Genomic DNA, 20640 nt, shown 5'->3' with positions numbered 1-20640 from the left:
ATTAGAACCATGATACTTCTACAGTATTTGTAATAGCACAACACAGGATGTGTTGGCTAAATGAGTCCCCATAAAAGAAGTCCTATAGATCTGTTCTGTCCACTACAGTAGCCACTAGCCACTTGTAACTACTGAGTGCTTGAAATACAGCTATTTAGAACTGAATGTGCTATAAAAATAAAATAAATTCTGGATTTCAAAGATTTAACTAAAAAAGTAAAATATCTCAATAATAATTTTTATTGGTTAAATATTGAAATGATAACATTTGGGATATATTGGGCTAACAAATATATTTATTAAAATTAATTTCACCTGTTTCTTTTTACTCTTAAATGTGGCTACTAGAAATTTTAAACCATAAGTGGTTTGCACTATATTTCTGTCCTTAGCACAACTATGGGTAGTACTAAAAGGGCATGTGTAGAATATATATGTGTATAGCATTTCTGCCATACCCTTGCATAAACTCAAATTTGTATTACGTTAGATTAAATTATGATTTATTATTTGAAAAAGTGTTTAGTTTATCAGAATAGAAGAGTATAAACTGAAATCGAGCTGTTGATAGTAAGTACTTTTATGGATTCACACTTAAGTAAGTCTTATAAATCTGACTTCAGACTAATTTGATTACACAAAACCACTGAATTTCGCTTTACATATTTCAAAATGACACATATTTTATATGATAGTATGTATCACATATATAATATATATGTATCATATATACAATATGTGCATGTATGTCATATGTATGATATATACAAGTATCATAGATATGTTCTTGTTTATTTCTCAGAATACCACCCCCTTGATAATGTATTTTTTACAAATGGTTCCTGACTTTTTTTTTTTAATCCTCCAAATACCTAAGAGAGGTGTCTTACTCCCTCCATGTCGATGGCTCAATATAGCAATGATTGTCCTTGATGGGACAGGAGGTGATATAAAAACGCCTCTCAAGTTGAGTATCTCTGGTTTACACACTTTCTAAAAGTTCCATCCTCTACAGTTTTGGAAGTCCCTCTGCGATAAAGTCAAATAGACTGCTGCTTAAAAATCATATCTCATGGGCTCCTTAAGCCCAGGTATGTTTTTTCTTGGCTTCCAGAGTGAATCCTAAGCAGAAAACAGAACTTTAACTTTACTGACACTTTTTCTCTAGTTTTTTTTTTTTTAACTTCCTTTGCTGATATTTTGTTATAACGTACAACATACCCACCCCATAAGTCATCTCCCACTGATGGCAGTGATGATTGAATTTGGTTTTATGGTCTGACGATTTGGTAGTCAGAGAATCTATTTTATTAGTCTTTTTGTTTTCTTGTTTGCCTATTTGTGAGCCTAAATTAAGTAAGAATATATTTTATGTCCAGTATAAAGGACACAAGCTCTTGGAGATCTTGACTGTTAAATTTTTGTGCTTCTGTGTTTAATTTTCTCTTTATATATGTGTCTGTAATTCAGGAAAGCCTTTGCCTCTTCTGTGAGTATGAAGTATTTTCCTATGTCTGGAGAGTATTAAATTATTATAATCCATAAACTAAAGGTATTCTGTTTTGATTAATGGTTTATAGTGGTAAAAAAGCACTTACATAAATCTAATATTCCCCCCAAATGAACAGAAAATAAACAGAATTTCTTATACTTTAGAAGTGCTAGAGTTAAAAAAATATTTCTTAAGAAACTGCTAGCTCTGAAACATTTTTGTAAAAAAACACCAGGTTCACATAATTAAGCTGAATTTTTTAACAAATTAGATAACCACCTTTGATCTATAAAAGAAAGTCTTGTATTTTCCTTTAGTTTATAATTACAGAGTTTATTTTTAAAAAAAATAAGATTTGAGTTTGTTTTCCTATGAACTAGTTAATCTAAACTTCTTAAACTTCTTATGCTGGTTTAGAATTATGAAAAGTATAAAATTCACATTCAATTAAATGGATTCATAATTCTGACAAACCTTTTTTTATTGTTTGCAGTATATCACTGATCAGTGACTTACAAGTTACTAAAAACATAGTCATAGTATGTATTTGTAGTAAGTTCAATTTCTCCTCAATATGTAGAGAATGCTTGAGGAAGACCTCCAAACAAAAGCTGTCATTTAGGCTGAGGGGAAAAAAAATATTTGAAAATAGAAGATGCATTGCCATGTATGCACATTTTCATGTATGGTACTTTAGCATGTGTTTCTAAAGCAAATCGGCCTCATGCAACAAAGTGGTCTGAAGTATATTTTGGTAAGGAGAGAAAACATATTGATTCTATTGATTTAGAGATTTGATTTAGCATTCTAGGATACTCCTTGGTTGCTTATGGTAAAAAAATAAAAATAAAAAATAAGATCATCTGATTTCAGTAACTGCTCTTGACTAGATTGAAGAAGGCAATATAAAAGGCAAAGAGATTGGTTAAGAGGTTTTGCAATAATCTAGATGAAAAATAATGAGAACCTGAACTAAGGAAATACTAGAGAAAAGAAGATATTTAGTTGGTAGAACCTACCTGATGGGATATCTAATTGGATATAAGGGGATGGTAAAACAGAAAAATATCTAAATTGGATAACTGGGTGAATGATCATGCCATTTATTTAGATAGGAAATGCAGCAGGAACCACAGTAGGTTTGTGAGGGAGATGAGGAGTCCATTTTTGGAAATGGTTTGGCTAGAAATATCCTGTAGGATATACAAATACATATATGCTAGAAATATAGGTTAGGAGCTCAAGAGAGATTTCTGCAATAAAAACAGAAGCAGGAAGTTATTAGCTTATAGTTACATGACAGAGACCAGATAAAATACATAGAAAAATCCTGAGGAATAGAAACATTGAGAAAAAGAAATCTGAGGATGAGACTGTGCAGGGCATGGTAAGAATGATAAGAGGCAACAGGAGAAAATATTGTCAGAAGAGTCATAACAGGGAAGAATTTCAAGAAGGAGAAAGTAAGCAATGGTGTCAAATGCTTCAAGATACATCAATTAGAAACAGGAAGCTCTAGTCCCATAACTTTTGACCTCCATAAGAATTTGGTGAAGTGATGGGTCTGGAAGATAAATCCAGCAGGCTCAAAACTGAAGAGGAGGGACAGAGACGAGCACAGGGCAGTGCGGTGCAGCAGAGCCCCTGCTTTCAGTGCATTCATTTGTCTAACCAGGGAAGAGAAGTGGAAAGAAAGTAACTGCTGAGTGGCAGAGGGGAGCTAGAAAGAGACAACTAATTAATTAGATCAGAGACTTGACTATGTATCTTAGAAGAAAGAGAAAGTAACACAAATAAGTCTTTAAAATATTTAGAAACTATTTTTAAAATATACTGCCCAACAAGGAAGATAGAGACAGACAGGAGAGAGTGTCAGCTTGTGGCAGTCAGTGAGAAAGGAAACAGTGGATATTAAAGAGGTATTCCAGAACTTTGGTTCCTTTTATAATTGGTTCACAATAATCTATCTTCCTAACCCAATTTTACAAATGAGACAACTCATTAAAAAAAAAAAAAAAAAAAGGACTTGGGTTTTGCTAGAGTTTGAAATTCATCATTTCATTGGTCTCTAATCTTTGTTTAAAACAAATAAGTATATTTAATTTTTAATTTATTTACTTGAAAACCTTTGAAGAATTAAAGGCAAACTGTAACGTGATGAAGATACTCACAATTCGAACAAGCCAGGATAAGGTAGAAGCTGCTGTTGAATAATGTGTATTATAATGGTAGGGTGGGCTGTGATCATCTTCCCATGTCTCGTAACGCTCTGCATAAAACACAGCTCTCTTTGGGTTCAAAGCACCAATTGGCTATAAAAAGAGAAAAAGAAGCATTTTGTTTAATACAGTCATATTAGACATTCTATATTATAACTATCCTGAAAGTACATACTGTTAATTCATCTTAACCATAGAGCAAAAATAAATGATTCTACATTTTTACCAAATTTAATTTTTTTAATCCTCCCTTGAAGATATTTTTTCCATTGATTTTTATAGAGTGGAAGGGAGGGAGGGAGAGAGAGAGAGAGAAAGAAATATCAATGTGAGACACATAGATTGATTGCCTCCAGCACATCCCATGACCAGGGCTGGGGACCTCACCTGCAACCCAGGTACATGCCCTTGACTGGGAATCAAACACAAGACCCTTCGGTCTGTGGGCTGAAGCTCTAATCACTGAGCAAAACCAGCCAGGGCACCAAATATAATTTTGATATTAATTACAAATCCTTATACTTGCTAAAAATAATCCAAAAGGTTATTTATGTATGCAAGGTTTCTTGATTTTACTGAGCTTCATTAAACCGGATTAGTAAAGATGATCCAGTTTAAACTGTTAAGGCAAAACCAACATTTTTTATGTTATTTTCCTGCCTACTTAACCATAACAAATTAGCTTCATTATAGGAAATCCAATGAGAAAGTGACGCAGTTGACCATGTTAGAGAAAATCTTGTCTTAGCCTGTCACCTAGAGTGTGAAAGACAATTATTACCCATATAGAAACCCTGTTGGAATGTTAGTCTCATTCTGTTATACAGAAGAAGCATGTATCTTTTTTAAGTTACACTGCAAACCTAAGGCTGATGGAAATAATTCAGACAATTCAGATTCCCTGGAAAGCATTTTGGTAAGGCCACTATGGCCTTTCCTGTCAGTACCACGGCACTACAGATAATGACGTTAATCCCTATAATGGAGCACACAATGAAGTTCTCAGGGTACAATATATATATTTTTCAACAAAGCATGTCTTTATTAGATCATTGTCTCAAATATCTAAGCACACCTAATCGTTAAGAATTTCTAGCATAGACTTCTCATGATTTCAAATAGCAAACTGCCTTAGCTTAAGTTTTTGTCTAATTTTGGTTTAATGGGATATGGAGTCAACTCTTATGATATCTAATTGCTACATTATTTTATTTCAGGTTGCATATTCTAAAAATAAATGTTTATAGAGAAAACAAAAGATGAATACTAAGTATAATTTATAACTCCTTTATTTCAAAATTTAATATTACTAGTTAATTATGAAGTTTCCCCAAAGGCTTAATTTTAAAAAAAGATGTAGAAAATTAGTGTCTCAATGAAACAAATAATGTTACACAAGAGAGAAATATTCACTTATAAATTGTTTGTAAGCTTTTTCTTTTGGTCCTTGGGGAATAATCCAAACAACACAATGTTGTCAGCAGTTAAAATCTCTTAGAATTTCCATAATAAACCCTTAGCAAGGATTTTTATTCTGAATGTTAAAATTATCTGTAAATTATGTTCATTTTTCTTTACCTAAATTAGGACTTAACAAAGACTAAACAATTTAATAATTTACCTGTAAAAAACTTTGGTTTAAATATATTTTTAAAATGTTCTAAGGATCAAACTTCATTGTGTTAAATCCTACTAGTATCCCTCAAATCTCTTTATTCAGATGTAAAAAGGCAATGTAATTTCATTAAAAGTCACATAAAATACTAATAATATTTAAAACAAATATTGGAATAAATGTGAGTTCTGTTGTAATTTAGTAACAGAAATAGTAAGTTTTTCATTTAAAATGGTCTACATCTACTTTCCTAGGTGTGTAGATATCTGTTTTTCTACCTCAGTATTATATTTTTTTCAAAGCATTTAACATGGTTAATACTTTCTTGAATACGCTAATAGACTTTTCACAGGCATAACATGTCTGCACAGTCCTTATGGACTGACCTTATCTGATATTGCTTGTCCTGCCAGACCTCACAAGACATTCTTGAAATAAGAACATGGTCCTTTCTCTAATCTTTTCCAGCCTTCTCCTCAACTACTGGAAAAGGGATAAACTAAATATTTATACTTTTTATTTTACAGAAGTTTCATCAAAGTCTTTTATTGGAATGTTTTACACAATAATACTTTGTAGAAAACAGCTGCACAGTATTACAGTCTGTATATTCCTTCATTAGTAACTGCTTACAATACATTTTTAATTTTGAAGTTTTATCTAATGCATTTAAAAATGAATTTTATAAAACAAAATGTAAATTATTTGGTTTGTACTTATTATTTTGTTATTATTTGCTTCTAAAATTAAGAAATAATAAATCATTCCAAGGAAAAATGCTTCAAAATGTCTGTTTGGGAAACGAGAATTCATCACAGATGACCTATTTTCTTATAGAATCCAAATAAATCTATCTATCTATCTGTCTATCACCTATCTGTCATCTATCAATCATCTACCTATAATTTATCATCTATCTATCATCTATCTATCATCTATATCTATCTATCTATCTATCTATCTATCTATCTATCTATCTATCATCTATCTATCTATCATCTATCTATCTATCTATCATCTATCTATCTATCTATCTATCTATCTATCTATCTATCTATCTATCTATCTATCATCTATCTATCTATCATCTATCTATCTATCTATCTATCTATCTATCTATCTATCTATCTATCATCTATCTATCTATCTATCTCTATCTATCATCTATCTATCTATCTATCATCTATCTATCTATCTATCTATCTATCTATCTATCTATCTATCTATCTATCATCATCTATCTATCTATCTATCTATCTATCATCTATCATCTATCTATCTATCATCTATCTATCATCTATCATCTATCATCTATCTATCTATCTATCTATCTATCTATCTATCTATCTATCTATCTATCATCTATCTATCTATCTATCATCTATCTATCTATCATCTATCATCTATCATCTATCTATCTATCTATCTATCTATCTATCTATCTATCTATCTATCATCTATCTATCTATCTATCTATCATCTATCTATCTATCTATCATCTATCATCTATCTATCTATCTATCTATCATCTATCTATCATCTATCTCTATCATCTATCTATCTATATCTATCATCTATCTATCTATCTATCTATCTATCTATCTATCTATCTATCATCTATCTATCATCTATCTATATCTATCTATCTATCTATATCTATCTATCATCTATCATCTATCTATCTATCTATCTATCTATCATATCTATCTATCTATCTATCTATCTATCTATCTATCTATCTATCTATCTATCTATCTATCTATCATCTATCTATCTATCATCTATCTATCTATCATCTATCTATCTATATCTATCTATCTATCTATCTATCTATCTATCTATCTATCTATCTATCATCTATCTATCTATCTATCTATCTATCTATCTATCTATCTATCTATCTATCTATCATCTATCATCTATCTATCTATCATCTATCTATCTATCATCTATCTATCTATCTATCTATCTATCATCTGTCTATCTATCTATCTATCTATCTATCTATCTATCTATCTATCATCTATCTATCTATCATCTATCTATCTATCTATCTATCTATCTATCTATCTATCTATCATCATCTATCTATCTATCTATCTATCTATCTATCTATCTATCTATCTATCTATCTATCATCTATCTATCTATCTATCATCTATCATCTATCTATCTATCATCTATCTATATCATCTATCATCATCTATCTCTATCTATCTATCTATCATCATCTATCTATATCTATCATCTACCTATCATTTATCATCTATCTATGTAATCTATCATTTATCTATCATCATATATCTATCCTAAAGCCTCACCCTTCTTTTTGTTTTCATAACTGTTAACATACAATAGAACTAGTGTTCCTTGGAATGTAATCTGAAAAATTCTAGTTATAATCTTTAAACTATATGTAAGGTGTCCCCAAAACTATATACATACACTTTGAATAATTATAAAGGCAGTGTTTATTAAAATATATTTGATTTTCAAAATGGAGCTATCAGCTGTTAAAGCATATATAGATATTTTTGGGGGGATGCCCTGTATTTATGAGAGCTAACTTTTTGATTTCATTTTTCAGTCATGAGGTACATATCATTCTTAAAATTCTCAGTTATGATGATGTAGAAATCATACTTACAGATGCTTCTGTGCTTGAGTAAATTCCCTGCCTCTTTTTTAATCTGATCAGGGAATTTCAACTCATTTTTTCCAGAAGCAGCTCAGATTTCATCTAGAAAGGCATACATGACACCATCTGGTAATAGTTAGGCAAGTTTATAACATTTGTTTTGCCAGTACACTTGCCCTTCAAGGGAATGTCTGATGTTTTATTCATCTCTGCCCTCTCAGCACTTGATACAGTACCTGGCTCTTTTAAGGTGCATAATAAGTGCCAAATGAATGAAGACTTATTGACCTGCTTATACGTATAATATTTTGAATTTCCATATGAAAATTTTAGAAAAAATTTTAGGCAAAGTCAAAAGGCAAATCAAGTAAAAAATATTTATAGTACATACGATAAAGGGCTAGTTTTTTTTAAAATGAACTTTCACAAATCAATAAGAAACTAATGAACAATCTAATTAAACAAATGGGAAAATAAGAACAGGCAATTAGTAGATCCAAATTTCCAATATATGCAGGAAAAACAGCACCAGCCCATGTAACATAATGGGTATCTATAATTTTTTGTTCAGCACACATTACCCCTACTTTATGAACCGCTCCTTCCCCACACTTGGTCTACCTGGTTCATTCACGTGGGCTGACTCAGTTACATCACCCTCTTGGTGGGTGTGTGATCCAGACCTATTAATAAGCTTATTCTAAATCATATGGCTACCAAGATTGGTACAGAAATGGGCACATGATTCAAGTTATTCCCGTGAAACTTTGCTGAAACCATCTGGGAAAGAAGCATTCTCTTTTTCTAGTGGGGCTACAAAGGCATCACTGACATAACACAGGAAAGCCTGTGTGAGAAAGAAGCCAGTGAGGAAAAATACCAGAGATGTAGCATCCTATGATCCTGGTGAATCTTTGGATCCAGTTTTCCTGAAATGACCCACCCCTGGATTTCTGAGTTACACAGACCAATAAAAACTCTATATTTTGCTCTGGCCAGTGTGGCTTAGTGATTAGAGCATAAGCCCGGGCATGGAAGGGTCATGGGTTCAATTCCCAGTCAAGGGCATGTACATGGGTTGCAGGTTTGATCCCTGGCCCTGGTTGGGGCGAGTGCAGAGGTGAGGGCCACAGGAAACCAATCCATGTGTCTCTCACATCAATGTTCTCTCCCTCCCTCTCTCTCTCTCCCTCTCTCTTTCTCTCTTTCCCCCTTCTACTCTCTCTAAAAAGCAATGGAAAAAATATCCTTGGGTGAGGATTAAAAAAAAAAAAGGCTGGCTTGAAAAAATTACAAGATAAATTCATTCAGTAAGTATGCGTCAGAAATTAGTCTAGACCCTAGGATAAGATAAATGAGGTTCTCTCTCTCTGTGTGTGAATAAACAATTAGGTAAATGAGAAAATACCAAATATAAGTGTTCTACTGACAATTAAAATAATAATAGGACAGCAGCAACTCAAAGAACCTCTGAGCAGAGATATGAATGACCAGAAAGAATCAGTCCTATGAATGTCAGGAATGAGAGAATTCAAGACAGAGAAAGAGCTAGTACAAAGGCTCTGAGGGGGCTTGACTGACACATGCAAGAAACTGAAAGGAAGACAGTGTGACTAACACATAGTAGATGAGAGGAAGAGTTTAGGAAATAAGGTGAGAAAATAGATAGAGGCCTTTCAGATGGCTTTGCAGACCAGGGTGATGAAATACATGTTATATGGTAAAGTGCAGTAGAAAATCGCCAAGTGGTTTTAGTGGGAGAGAAACAAGATCTGAGTTAAGCTTTACAAAGGTAACTCCAGTGGTTTTGTAGAGTAATATTAAATTATCATTACCAGGACTAGGATTGAAAAGACATTTGCAAGAACAGCATTGTTTAGCATGATCAATGTTTCTCTAAAAATCCTTTGGTATTGATGTAATATATTTTTACTTAATTAAGCATTTGCTTAATATATTTGCTTAGCATTTTTAGTATATATGTATTTATATATTTATTTATATATATTTAATGTATACAGGGTGGGGCAAAAGTAGGTTTAGTCTTGAGTATGTAAAACACAGAGTTCATTCTTTTGTTATTATTTATTGTATTATTTTCCATATGAACAACTGTAAACATCCTTTTGCCACCCTGTATATGTAATACAGTTTTGCTTAAATATTCAGAGAAAAAATATGAAGACCACACATAAAACTGTAGTAATAGTTGACTCTGGGGAGTGAGAATAATTGAGATTTTTAGTCTTCTCTAACTCTTTTTACTGTTTGATAAAGAATTTGGTTTATCACATGTATAGAATTTTTAGATGGCTTTTTCAGTTATATGGCCCAGAAATGTTTCAAATGTGAACATTTTATCTTTTATAAATTTTAATCAATTATAGTAACTTTATTTTTTACCTAGAAAACAATAAAGACCATATATTTCCAAATGTAAATTCTTTTTATCAATCTTCACTGACATTTGAATCATCATATATCAGAACTTTACTAGTTAAAACAAGTCAAATGACAACATCAGGAAGAAAAGACAAATCAAGAAGGTGGATATTCTTTAGGATAACTGGCACAGTCTCTTCAATAAATCGATATCATGAAAAAAGATGGGGTGGTAGAGGCTGGGAGCTATTCTAGCCTAAAAGACACTTGAGAGACATAAGAATCAAATGGGATATGTAGTCCTTTACTGAACCCTGGCTTGAACAAAACAATTTTTATAAATATATGGGGGATAATTAAGAAGACTTGATTATGAGCCCAGCATTAGATAATATTAAATTTTGTTAGGTGTGATGATGGTATTTTGGTTATGTAGGAAATGTTTATTTTTCATACTAAAGTACAATACCTTTAATTGAACTTAAAATACTTTAGCCAAAAAAATGCTAAAATATTAATAATTATGGCATCGAAGTATTGGGTAAAATTGGTTATTGTTGATACTTTTCTATGTTTGAAAAATTGTATAATAAAAAGTCAAAATAAAATAAAAATGGAGTGTAAAACCAAGCAAATCTTTCAAATTCATACTAAGTGCTTTATATACTACCTATGTGTTGGGTTGTTCTTATAGATAAGCATGCTTTTAATTTGAAAATTTGTGTTTCTAAAATGTGTAGAGATTTTGTTCTCTTAAATTGAGTAAATCTCCCATTTGCAATTTTATGAACACTCTTAGTTTTCTTAATATGGCCTTACCATAAGGTGAACTATAGCTAATCACTACACAATTTCCAAGTACATTCTTAAGAAACAGAACCTCAAATGATGAAGCCTTAATAAAATAAGTATTAAGATTTATATGTTGCTTGCTATAGTTGAGTGTATTTTATTTTATAGTTTTCCATAGGGCAAATAAACACAATTGACTATATTATGAAGAAAGATAAAGTTTGAGCTAAAGTTGTACTTTAATTACCCAAATTTATTAGTACATTCACAAGTATGTCAGTCCCACACAGGACTGAAGTCTTTGGAGGTGCGAATGGCTCGCTCAGTGCATTTTTTTTTTTTTAATTTGTCTTTATTGTTGAAAGTATTACAGATGTCCGCTTTTTTACTCCCTTGACCTCTTCTACCCCATCCCTGCCCCACCCTAGGCCTTCACCACACTGCTTTCTGTGTCCATGGGTTATGCATAATATGCATATAAGTTCTTTGGTTAATCTATTCCCACCTACATCTCCCCCCTCCCCCCCTGAGATTTGTCAGTCTGTTCCATGCTTCTTATGTTTCTGGATCTATTTTGTTCATCAGTTTATATTTTGTTCATTAGATTTCACATATGAGTGAGATCATGTAAAATTGAATCAGGAAGAATCAGAAAACCCAAATAGGCCAACAACTGATGAGATCAAAGCAGTAATAAAAAACTCTCAGCAAACAAAAGCCCTGGTCCAGATGGCCTCACAGGTGAGCCCCATCAAGCAATCTACTTATTACAGCAGTTCCTTTAACATTTCTTCAATGCTGGTTTGGTGTTGATAAACTCCTTTAGTCTTTTTTTGGTCTGGGAAGCTCTTTATTTCACCATCTATTTTGTATGATAGCCCTGCTAGATAGAGTAGTCTTGATTTCAGATCCTTGCTTTTCATTACCTTGAATACTTCATGCAGTTCTCTTCTGGCCAGTAGAGTTTCTGCTGAGGAATCAGCAGACAGCTTTACGGGAGCTCCTTTGTAGGTAACAAATTGCTTTTCTCTTGCTGCCTTTAAAATTCTCTCAATGTCTTGAATTTTTTGCATTTTAATTATGATGTGTCTGGGCATGGGTCTCGTTGGGTTCTTCTTGTTTGGGACTCTCTGTGCCTCCTGAACTTGTGTGACTTTTTCCTTGACCAGATTAGGAAAATTTTCTGGCATTATTTCTTCAAACAGGTTCTCTATCTCTTGCTCACTTTCTTTTCCTTCTGGAATTCCTATTATGCAAATATTATTTTCTGTTGTCTCACAGCTCCCTTAAACTGTCCTCCCATTCTTTAATTATTTTTTCTTTCTGGTTCTCTTTGTGAATATTTCTATCCTGTCTTCTAATTCACTGATCCAATCCTCTGATTCCTCTAATCTGCTGTTTATTCCTTCCAGTGTGTTCTTTATTACTTCTATGACATTCTTAATTTCCTTAATAGTTCCCATATCTTTTCTCATGCTGTGAGCATCCTTATAATCATTATTCTGAACTCTATATATGATAGATTGCTTATCTCCATTTCATTTAGCTCTTTTTCTGGAGAATTCTCGTATTGTTTCATTTGGTGCTTGTTTTTTGTCTTCCCATTTTGGCTGCCTGTTTGGGTTTGTTTCAATGTATTAGGTAGATCTGCAAGTACTCCCCATATTTTTGTAGTGTCTCTTGTGTGGGAGAATGTCAGATACTATTTGTGACTGGCCCTGAGTATCCTGTTTGGAGCTTTCAGCAATCCACCACTTGCGGCCTCCTCTGCAGCAGCTGGGTGTGTTTGGTAAGTACCAAGATGTGCACCAAGGCCTGCTTTTCCTAGCTCTGGGTCCAGAAGCAGATCAGGCAAAGACTGAAAGCATCCAGAGATCCACCTTTGCCTGCAGACTGGTTGTTATTCTCCTCAGTGCATTTGTTTTGCCTCCTCTGCTTATATGTGACATGACTGTTCATAGTACAGGGCACTTAGAAAAGGTGGAGGGTATCTAGAAAATAAATTAATCACTAGGCTTGAAAATTGTTTTTTAGTATATTCTACTTACCTATTATATAGAAATAATAGGTAACAAATGAAGGGAAATGCAACATATATAACCATGCAATTACTTCATTACAGAGTTGTGAGGATAAAATAATCTATTTAAGATTCTTAGCACAATACCTGCAATATAAGTGCATGTCAAATTTTGGTTATTATTGTTATCATTATCCCAGGATATTTCCTAAGAAAATTGGTTTTAAATATCTCAGTAAAAAGTAACCATTTTAACATAAAAAACAATGGAGGTATAAAAAATCTTACATCTTCCTGTGTCAGTTCTAAAAGCTTTCTAAATAGTATTAGGATAATGAAGAGCCTATAAATTAGTTTCAAGATCATCTGTATTTAATATTCTGCTTCAGCTGGAAAGAAAGGTTGAAGGAAACAAGCTTTGGCCTAGTTTTGCCATGATAATACTACACTTTGGATCTGACACCTGGCTGATCAAGTCAAAGAGCATAGAAAGGACTCTCTTATCCTTTCTATGGGTAGTATTCTCCTAAGAGCATACACTAGAAAAATGCTCTTGTTGTTTCCAGTTACTTCTTTAATAGCTTAATTTTTTCAAAGCATAACAGGCTCTACTATTTTCTTCCCTCTCTCTCCCTTTCTGAAAGGGTAAGACAATTGGCCAAATGGGGGGGGGGGAACAAGAAAAGAAGCTAAGGGGCCTTTGGCATAAGTAGGCATAGCATACAACCAGTTTGGTAGTCCTGTTCAAATCCTTAAAGCTCCTGGTCACCCTATTATATGTCTCCAATAAACAACAGTGGAGATAATAACAAGCCCTTGCAACTATTTCTGCTTAGCACAGTAGTGTCTGTTTATCAACTTTTTTTCTTCGTCTGTACTTTTCTTGGTTCTTCCTTCCTTTCAATTAGAGGGGAAAGAGCATAGTAATGCCACTGGGTAAAACTAAAAATGACTGTAAACTCTCAAGGGTGTGAACCACTTATTATTGTCTTTTTATCTCCAGTGCCTGGCACAGAGTATGTGTGCAATTAATGCTTGTGGAAGAAAAGAATGAGTGAATGAATAAAATTATTAATTTAAATAAATGCAAATTTTGTAACTGGTTCCCTTTTGCATTTTCCCCTTACAAATTATGCCCTCAGTTTGTATTATTCCATGAGTTTAAAACAGTATCCAAATACTGCCAATTGGAATTTTGTCTTAAAATAGTATTTTTCCTTCAACATTGCAACATAAGCAATCTTAACAAAAACAATTTTCAAATTAAGTGATAAGGCATTAGTCAACATATATTTAGAAAAACTTTCAAATTTGGCAGTAAGTTTTCTGGCAGATGATATATAAATTTACACATTCATATTTTTAACTTCTAAAATGTTTTATATCATCACAGTCTGCTACTAATATACTTAGTAGTTTTGCCCATTCTTCATGTTTTATTGTTAAAACTTAAGCATTATGTAGATTATATAGTAAAGTAAATAAAATGAATTTCATTTTAGATATAGTTAAGATGAAAAAATAAAATAACTTTATTTAAAAATAACTATAGAAACTTGCACCATGTTGCCGAGTTGAGCATTCTCCAACTTCACAATGTAAAATCTTTCCTATGTGGTATACAGACATTTGGTAGTATCAAAGGTGGATGGTGGAAGAATATTCACACTTCAGTGCATCCATTTCCATGTATCACATTTCAAAGCCTCAAGGCATTAACACTTCCCTTTTTAAAGTAGCATAACAATTTGGGAAAATGGTTATGTTTATCATCATCTGTCAATCAACAACTCCTGTGTTAAAAATATGTATTTTCCACTCAATGAATGTGTGGGTGTGTGTGTGATGTCTTATGCTCATGTCAATATCAACAGGACTTGGCTTTGTGATGAAACTATTTCATTTATCAAAGAGCACTGACAGTAAATATAAAAATTCACTTTATACTTTAATGAGCAGAGGCTGTGTTTCCTGTTAAAGTCATGTATGCACTGTAATTTAAGAGTAAAGTTCATATGAGTATATGTGAATAACTGAAGCACTGGCATGTATCATGTTTTATGATAGATTTTAGCACAAGGTCACATCTCCATAAGAAATATCTGTATAAATCAGGGGAAAAATTTTTACACTCACTGTTGGTTGAATATTGAACAGATAAGTCAATGGCAGATTATTTCATTTGTTGCCTATCAGGTTAAACAAAAAAACATAATCTCTAACCTGTAAATGTAATAAATAAAACTTGAAACTGTGAATCAAATCAAATGAGAGGGTCAAATAAATTTTACCGATAAAGAGCTTTTATGCTCCTGTGCTCTGTAACTATTCAATTAAGTGAACTAAGAAAAGAGTAAACATATTATAAATAATAATAAAATATTTTGGTCTAAATAAATGTGCATCTCAAGTTTTAATAAATATTTAACTTCAGTATTTTTATGTTTAAGATTTTGGTAATTTGACAATTTAAAGAGATAAATATTTATTTATTACATAAAAAATTATTTTATATTTACTAAAATATATTGCTTTTTATTTTATTAGAACAAAATTAAATCAGATAATCTCTTACTAGATTTTTTAAATCATACCAAAAGAGTGAGACCTCAGCTGACAAACATGGAACTTTACTTTGTAGCTACCAGTCACTGAATGCCACTTGTGTATCAGGCATTACACTGGGTTTCTTACCTATATTTAGTGTATTTCATTCTTTCAACAACCCTATTATGTAAATACTATTGCATTCATTTTAAAGAAGAGGAAACAAATTCAGAAAGCTTAGGAAACATGCCTAAGATTGTACAGTATGTGTCAGAGCTATATTTGAAGAAAGCCTACATTCTTTCCATGTTCCATTTACTACCTCTCAATTTTTTCTAACTCTCAATTTTAATACAGATACAAAGAAAACTGAAAAGGTTTGATGATTCCAAAATTAACCTTTCCCAGCATCCAGTAAAGACAATAAGAACCTAAAGGATTCAACTTCCTGTGAAAAAGGGATCTGAGTGCTATAGAACTAGCTGTAGTATGAACTTTGGCAAGAGCAAGAAAGCCATCTTCAGGTCATATCATTATTCTACACATGTCATCAAAGCCCCAGCAAAAGTATGTCTGGTGCACAGAAAGTATTTTTATTTACTCTATTTTGCTTCTTGCCTGTATAGTCTTATAAAAATATTAAGTTATTTTTCCAATATGCTTTTGCTATATATTTGATGTTGCTTAATCATGAAATATACAACTCAACACTAGGAGGACAACTCAATTAAAAAATGGGCAAAGGACCTGAACAGACAGTTCTCCAAAGAGGACCTTCAGATGGCCAATAGATATATGAAAAGATGCTCAACATCACTAATAGTCAGAGAAATGCAAATTAAAACCACAATGAGATATCATCTGACATCACCAGAATGGCTACCATTAATACATCCAAAAATGACAAGTGCTGGCAAGGATGTAGAAAAAAGGGAACCCTCATGCACTGCTGGTGGGAATGCAGATTGGTGCAGTCACTGTGGAAAACAGTATGGAGGTTCCTCAAAAAATTAAAAATGAAATTGCCTTTTGACTCAGCAATCCCACTTCTGGGAATATATACTAAGAAACCCGAAACACTAATATGAAAGAATATATGCATCCTTATGTTCATTGCAGTGTTATTTACAATAGCCAATATCTGGAAACAGCCCAAGTACCCATCAATAGATGAGCGGATAAAAAAAGCTGTGATACTTTATACAATGAAATATTATGCAGCTATAAAAAGGGAAATCTTACCTTTTGCAACAGCATGGATGGATATGGAGATTGTTGTGCTATGTGAGATAAGCCAGTCAGAGAAAGACAAATACTATATGATCTCACTTATATGTGGAATCTAATGAACAAAATAACTGATAAACAAAACAGAAGCAGAGGCATGGATACATGAACAGATTACAGCTATCAGAGGAGTGGAGATGTGGGACTGGATAAAAGAAGGTGAAGGGATTAACCAAGAAACATATATACAGAACATATAGACACAGATAACAGTGTGCTGAGCCAGAGGGAAAGGGGGTGGGGGTTAGGTGGAAGAGGGCAAAGGGGGGGAAAACTGAGATAAAAAAGACTTTTCTTGGGGTGTTGGGTGAATGATGCATTGTGCAGATGATGTTTTATTGATTGTACACTTGAAATCTGTATGGTTTTGTGAACCAACATCACCTGAGTAAATGCAATAAAAAATAAGTTAAAATAAATAAAAAATAAATAAAATAAAATAGACAACCATTGTTTTATCAATACTGTCAGAACGGTTTTTGGGAATTATGCAATTTACGCATTTAAAATATATAGATCAGATATGGGAAGAAATATAACCAGGTATACCTAGATGTTTAAAACCCTTATGCACCCCTCTCATTTGCCTCTTACAAGAAGCTACCCAGGCTTACTCAAGAGATAGCTCCTTCATTTGCACTGAGGGGGATCCAGGTTTTGTGAGACTCAAGCAATTTGTAGGAGAAGGGTTCTTTCATAAAATGAACATAAAACTATGAACATAAAGTTAGGAGCAAATTATAAGAAAATGCCCCTGGAACTTGGGGGGCTTTGAAGCTTAAGCTTAATGGTAAATTTATCTCCGACTCTATTTAATGTGCATATATAATTGTATGTATGTAATAAGCAACCTACTGCCTATTGGTTTTTTCCCCTCATAACCAATGAATATTCCTTGAAAGTCAGGGCTATACTTTAGAATCCTCTTAGCACTGCCCTGCAAAGCTCTTTTTATGTAGTAGTCATGTGTATACAAATCTGAAATTTATTTGCTATTCTCTATATTATAGAAATCGTAAAGAATAAACTCAGATACATCATATTTGACAACTTATAATAGGGAGTTGCTTGCTGATTGCCAAGCCAACTTGCTTTAGGGAACAGGACTCCAAATTTCCTCTGGTCAACTCTTTTCCGAGCATTTTTAGAAGGGGTCTTCTGTGACTCTGATTCTACCTCAAGCTGCAACCATGGGAAATGACTGGCTTATCTCATTTCCAATTAACATATTCCATCTCTCTTAAGCAGCACCAATGACACATGAGGCAACATTTTCTGGGATTTCAGGGAAAGAAAAGTTACTTCTGTCTTCCATGACATGTACTTGGTAAAATGTTCTCTCTTTCTTTGGGTAGTATGATGTGAAGTCTGGAACTGTTGCAGCTATTTTGCTAATAAAGGGAGTGCTTGGAGCTACTAGAGCTCATCTGGCAAAGGGTGCGTATGAAGCGCACAGTGGAGAAGGCAGAGCAGAGCAGTGGAAAGAACCAGATCCTTAGTGGCACTGTCTGCATCAATGGAGAAAATCTTACTGAAAACCAAATCTTCCTCTGAATGTTTCAGTTAGAAGAAACAATAATATTGATGTATTGTTCAAGCTATTTGAGCTGGATTGTCTGAAGTTTTCATTCAAAAGTCCTAATTGATACAACATAAAATTTTGTGAAGCCAGTGTTATGTGAAGTATAAAGAAAGAAAGAAAATTTTCATTTTTTTAGGATTATTCATTTCATAGCATTCTAACTTTTTCTATTCAGTAAAGGATATAAAAATTATTTGTTGTTTACTGAAAAAAATCCTAGAATTATTGTCTGCTAGGAATTATTATTTGGAACCCAATCTTTGTTTAGGAACAACTCCTTTTGTTGTTAAGAGATCTTTTAGAATGTTCCTGATTTATAATATCAATCAAATACTCCAATTCTTCCTTGATCTTTTAAAGAGTAACAAACTTTATTAAAATGTTCACTTGTAGTATTAATTATAACTACAAGAATTTCATGTGCTTCTTAGTGGTCATCTCTCCACTATAAAATATTGCATTATTAGTAGTTTTCCCTTGCAATTATATTATTATACTTCAAATGTCATTTTCCCATTAGGCATATAATATGATATATTTTCATACATTGTATATTAATGATTTTTATACAGAATAGTCTTGAGTTTTTAGCTCATTTGTAAGAAGCTGCTATTAAGAAATTCGATGAAGCATGGGAACAATGCAAGAGTAATTTATTAACATATCAATAGGCTTTAATTTGCCAACATTTTCCAATCATGTTAGTCTGACAGAATATAAAGAACAAGTTGCTAAAGCATGAAACATTGTAGAATTGGAAGAAAAACCTATCTATTAAGAGCTCATGGGTTCAAATGTTCACAACATGCAGGACTCCATGCTTGCACCAACATACAGTTAGCATTCATGTTGCCATGCCTATCTAACACTATATAAAATTAGGAGAGCACATGTAAGTCACACAGGAAAGTAATGCCAAAAGGAATACAGATTAAACAGATAAACTTTACAAACTTAAGAAAGGTTTATATATTTTAATTATTATAGAAACTGTGACTTCCTCATTTACTTTATTTCATGTTTTCTACACAGACTAAAAATCTATAATTACTAGCAAGCATTTTACCATAAATCTTCTATAATCCATATTAACCATAATGAAGGTGATATTTTCTTTGGTTAAGAAAGGGTTTCAAGAACATCTGAGTCCAACATCTTAAGAGTAGTTGAACATACACTCTCTAATTTGGTACAGTCCCCTTTATACTTATTGTCATAGATGCTGGCTTCATAGGCTTCTGGTCACTATCTGACCAGACTCTTTCCAAGAAGGCTGCGATTATGTCCATTTCATTAACTCCTATACTCCCTTCCACCTAGTACAGTGCTTGACATATAGTCAGTGTATGACAAATATTTGTTGACTGTATTACTGAAAAAATGAATAAATAAGTGGAGGAAAGAAAGACACCTTAGTGTATAAGCTTCCTTTCACCACAATATCCCAGTTGATTTTAACAAAAAAGGATCTCTTTCCCTGTTGTAAAAATAATATAAAGTAGCCATAGTAGTAGTCAGCTTATAAGGTTTTAATATATCATGCTAATTGGGAGCCTACCTTTAGATTTTTATTATATATATGTTTTATAGTATCTATTACAAAATAGTCATTCAATTAATGTTAAATAAAATACATTCAGGTAAGATTTTGTTTAAAGGACTAGTTTGACAGTTTTCATCCTGATACTGATGAGTTAGTTTGGTTTTGTTTTATACCCAAAGTTACACCTCAGCCTTAGCAAGTCATGTCAAAAATGCACACCATTCAAACATTCTAATTCCGTAAGGAAGTAACAGCACACATTTATTGTCACCATTATTTGAAGGAACTCAAAGTATATGGCTTATATCATTATCTTCATACATACTATAGTATTAATTAATGCTATGCCAGGCACTATTCTAAGTTCTTTACATTTATTAGCCATAAAATTGTCACAACACCCTGTTATTATTGTCTTCATTATACTGGTGAAGAAACTGAGGCAAAAAGAAATTAAATAACCTTGTCTAAGGCCCCAAAGCCAGTGAAAGACAGAATTAGGATTTGAAACCAGACAGTCTAG

General features: G+C 32.6%; 1 protein-coding gene across 5 annotated transcripts in view; it reads right to left on the bottom strand.

Annotated features, from left to right (window-relative positions):
* Positions 1-20640, bottom strand: part of NBEA (neurobeachin) — an 816964-nt gene that overhangs the window by 100158 nt on the left and 696166 nt on the right. For all 5 annotated transcript variants that reach the window (XM_016197269.2, XM_016197275.2, XM_087814370.1 and 2 more), the window contains one exon: positions 3664-3804. In XM_016197269.2, coding sequence (XP_016052755.2) covers positions 3664-3804 — 141 coding nt within the window. The remainder of the gene's footprint in view (positions 1-3663; positions 3805-20640) is intronic.

This window comes from Miniopterus natalensis, chromosome 2 (genome assembly GCF_054644295.1).
Source record: "Miniopterus natalensis isolate mMinNat1 chromosome 2, mMinNat1.hap1, whole genome shotgun sequence".
In the NCBI taxonomy this organism is placed as follows: Eukaryota; Metazoa; Chordata; class Mammalia; order Chiroptera; family Miniopteridae; genus Miniopterus; species Miniopterus natalensis.
Note: the sequence above shows the minus strand (reverse complement) of the source record. Positions and strands in the feature narration are given on the sequence as shown.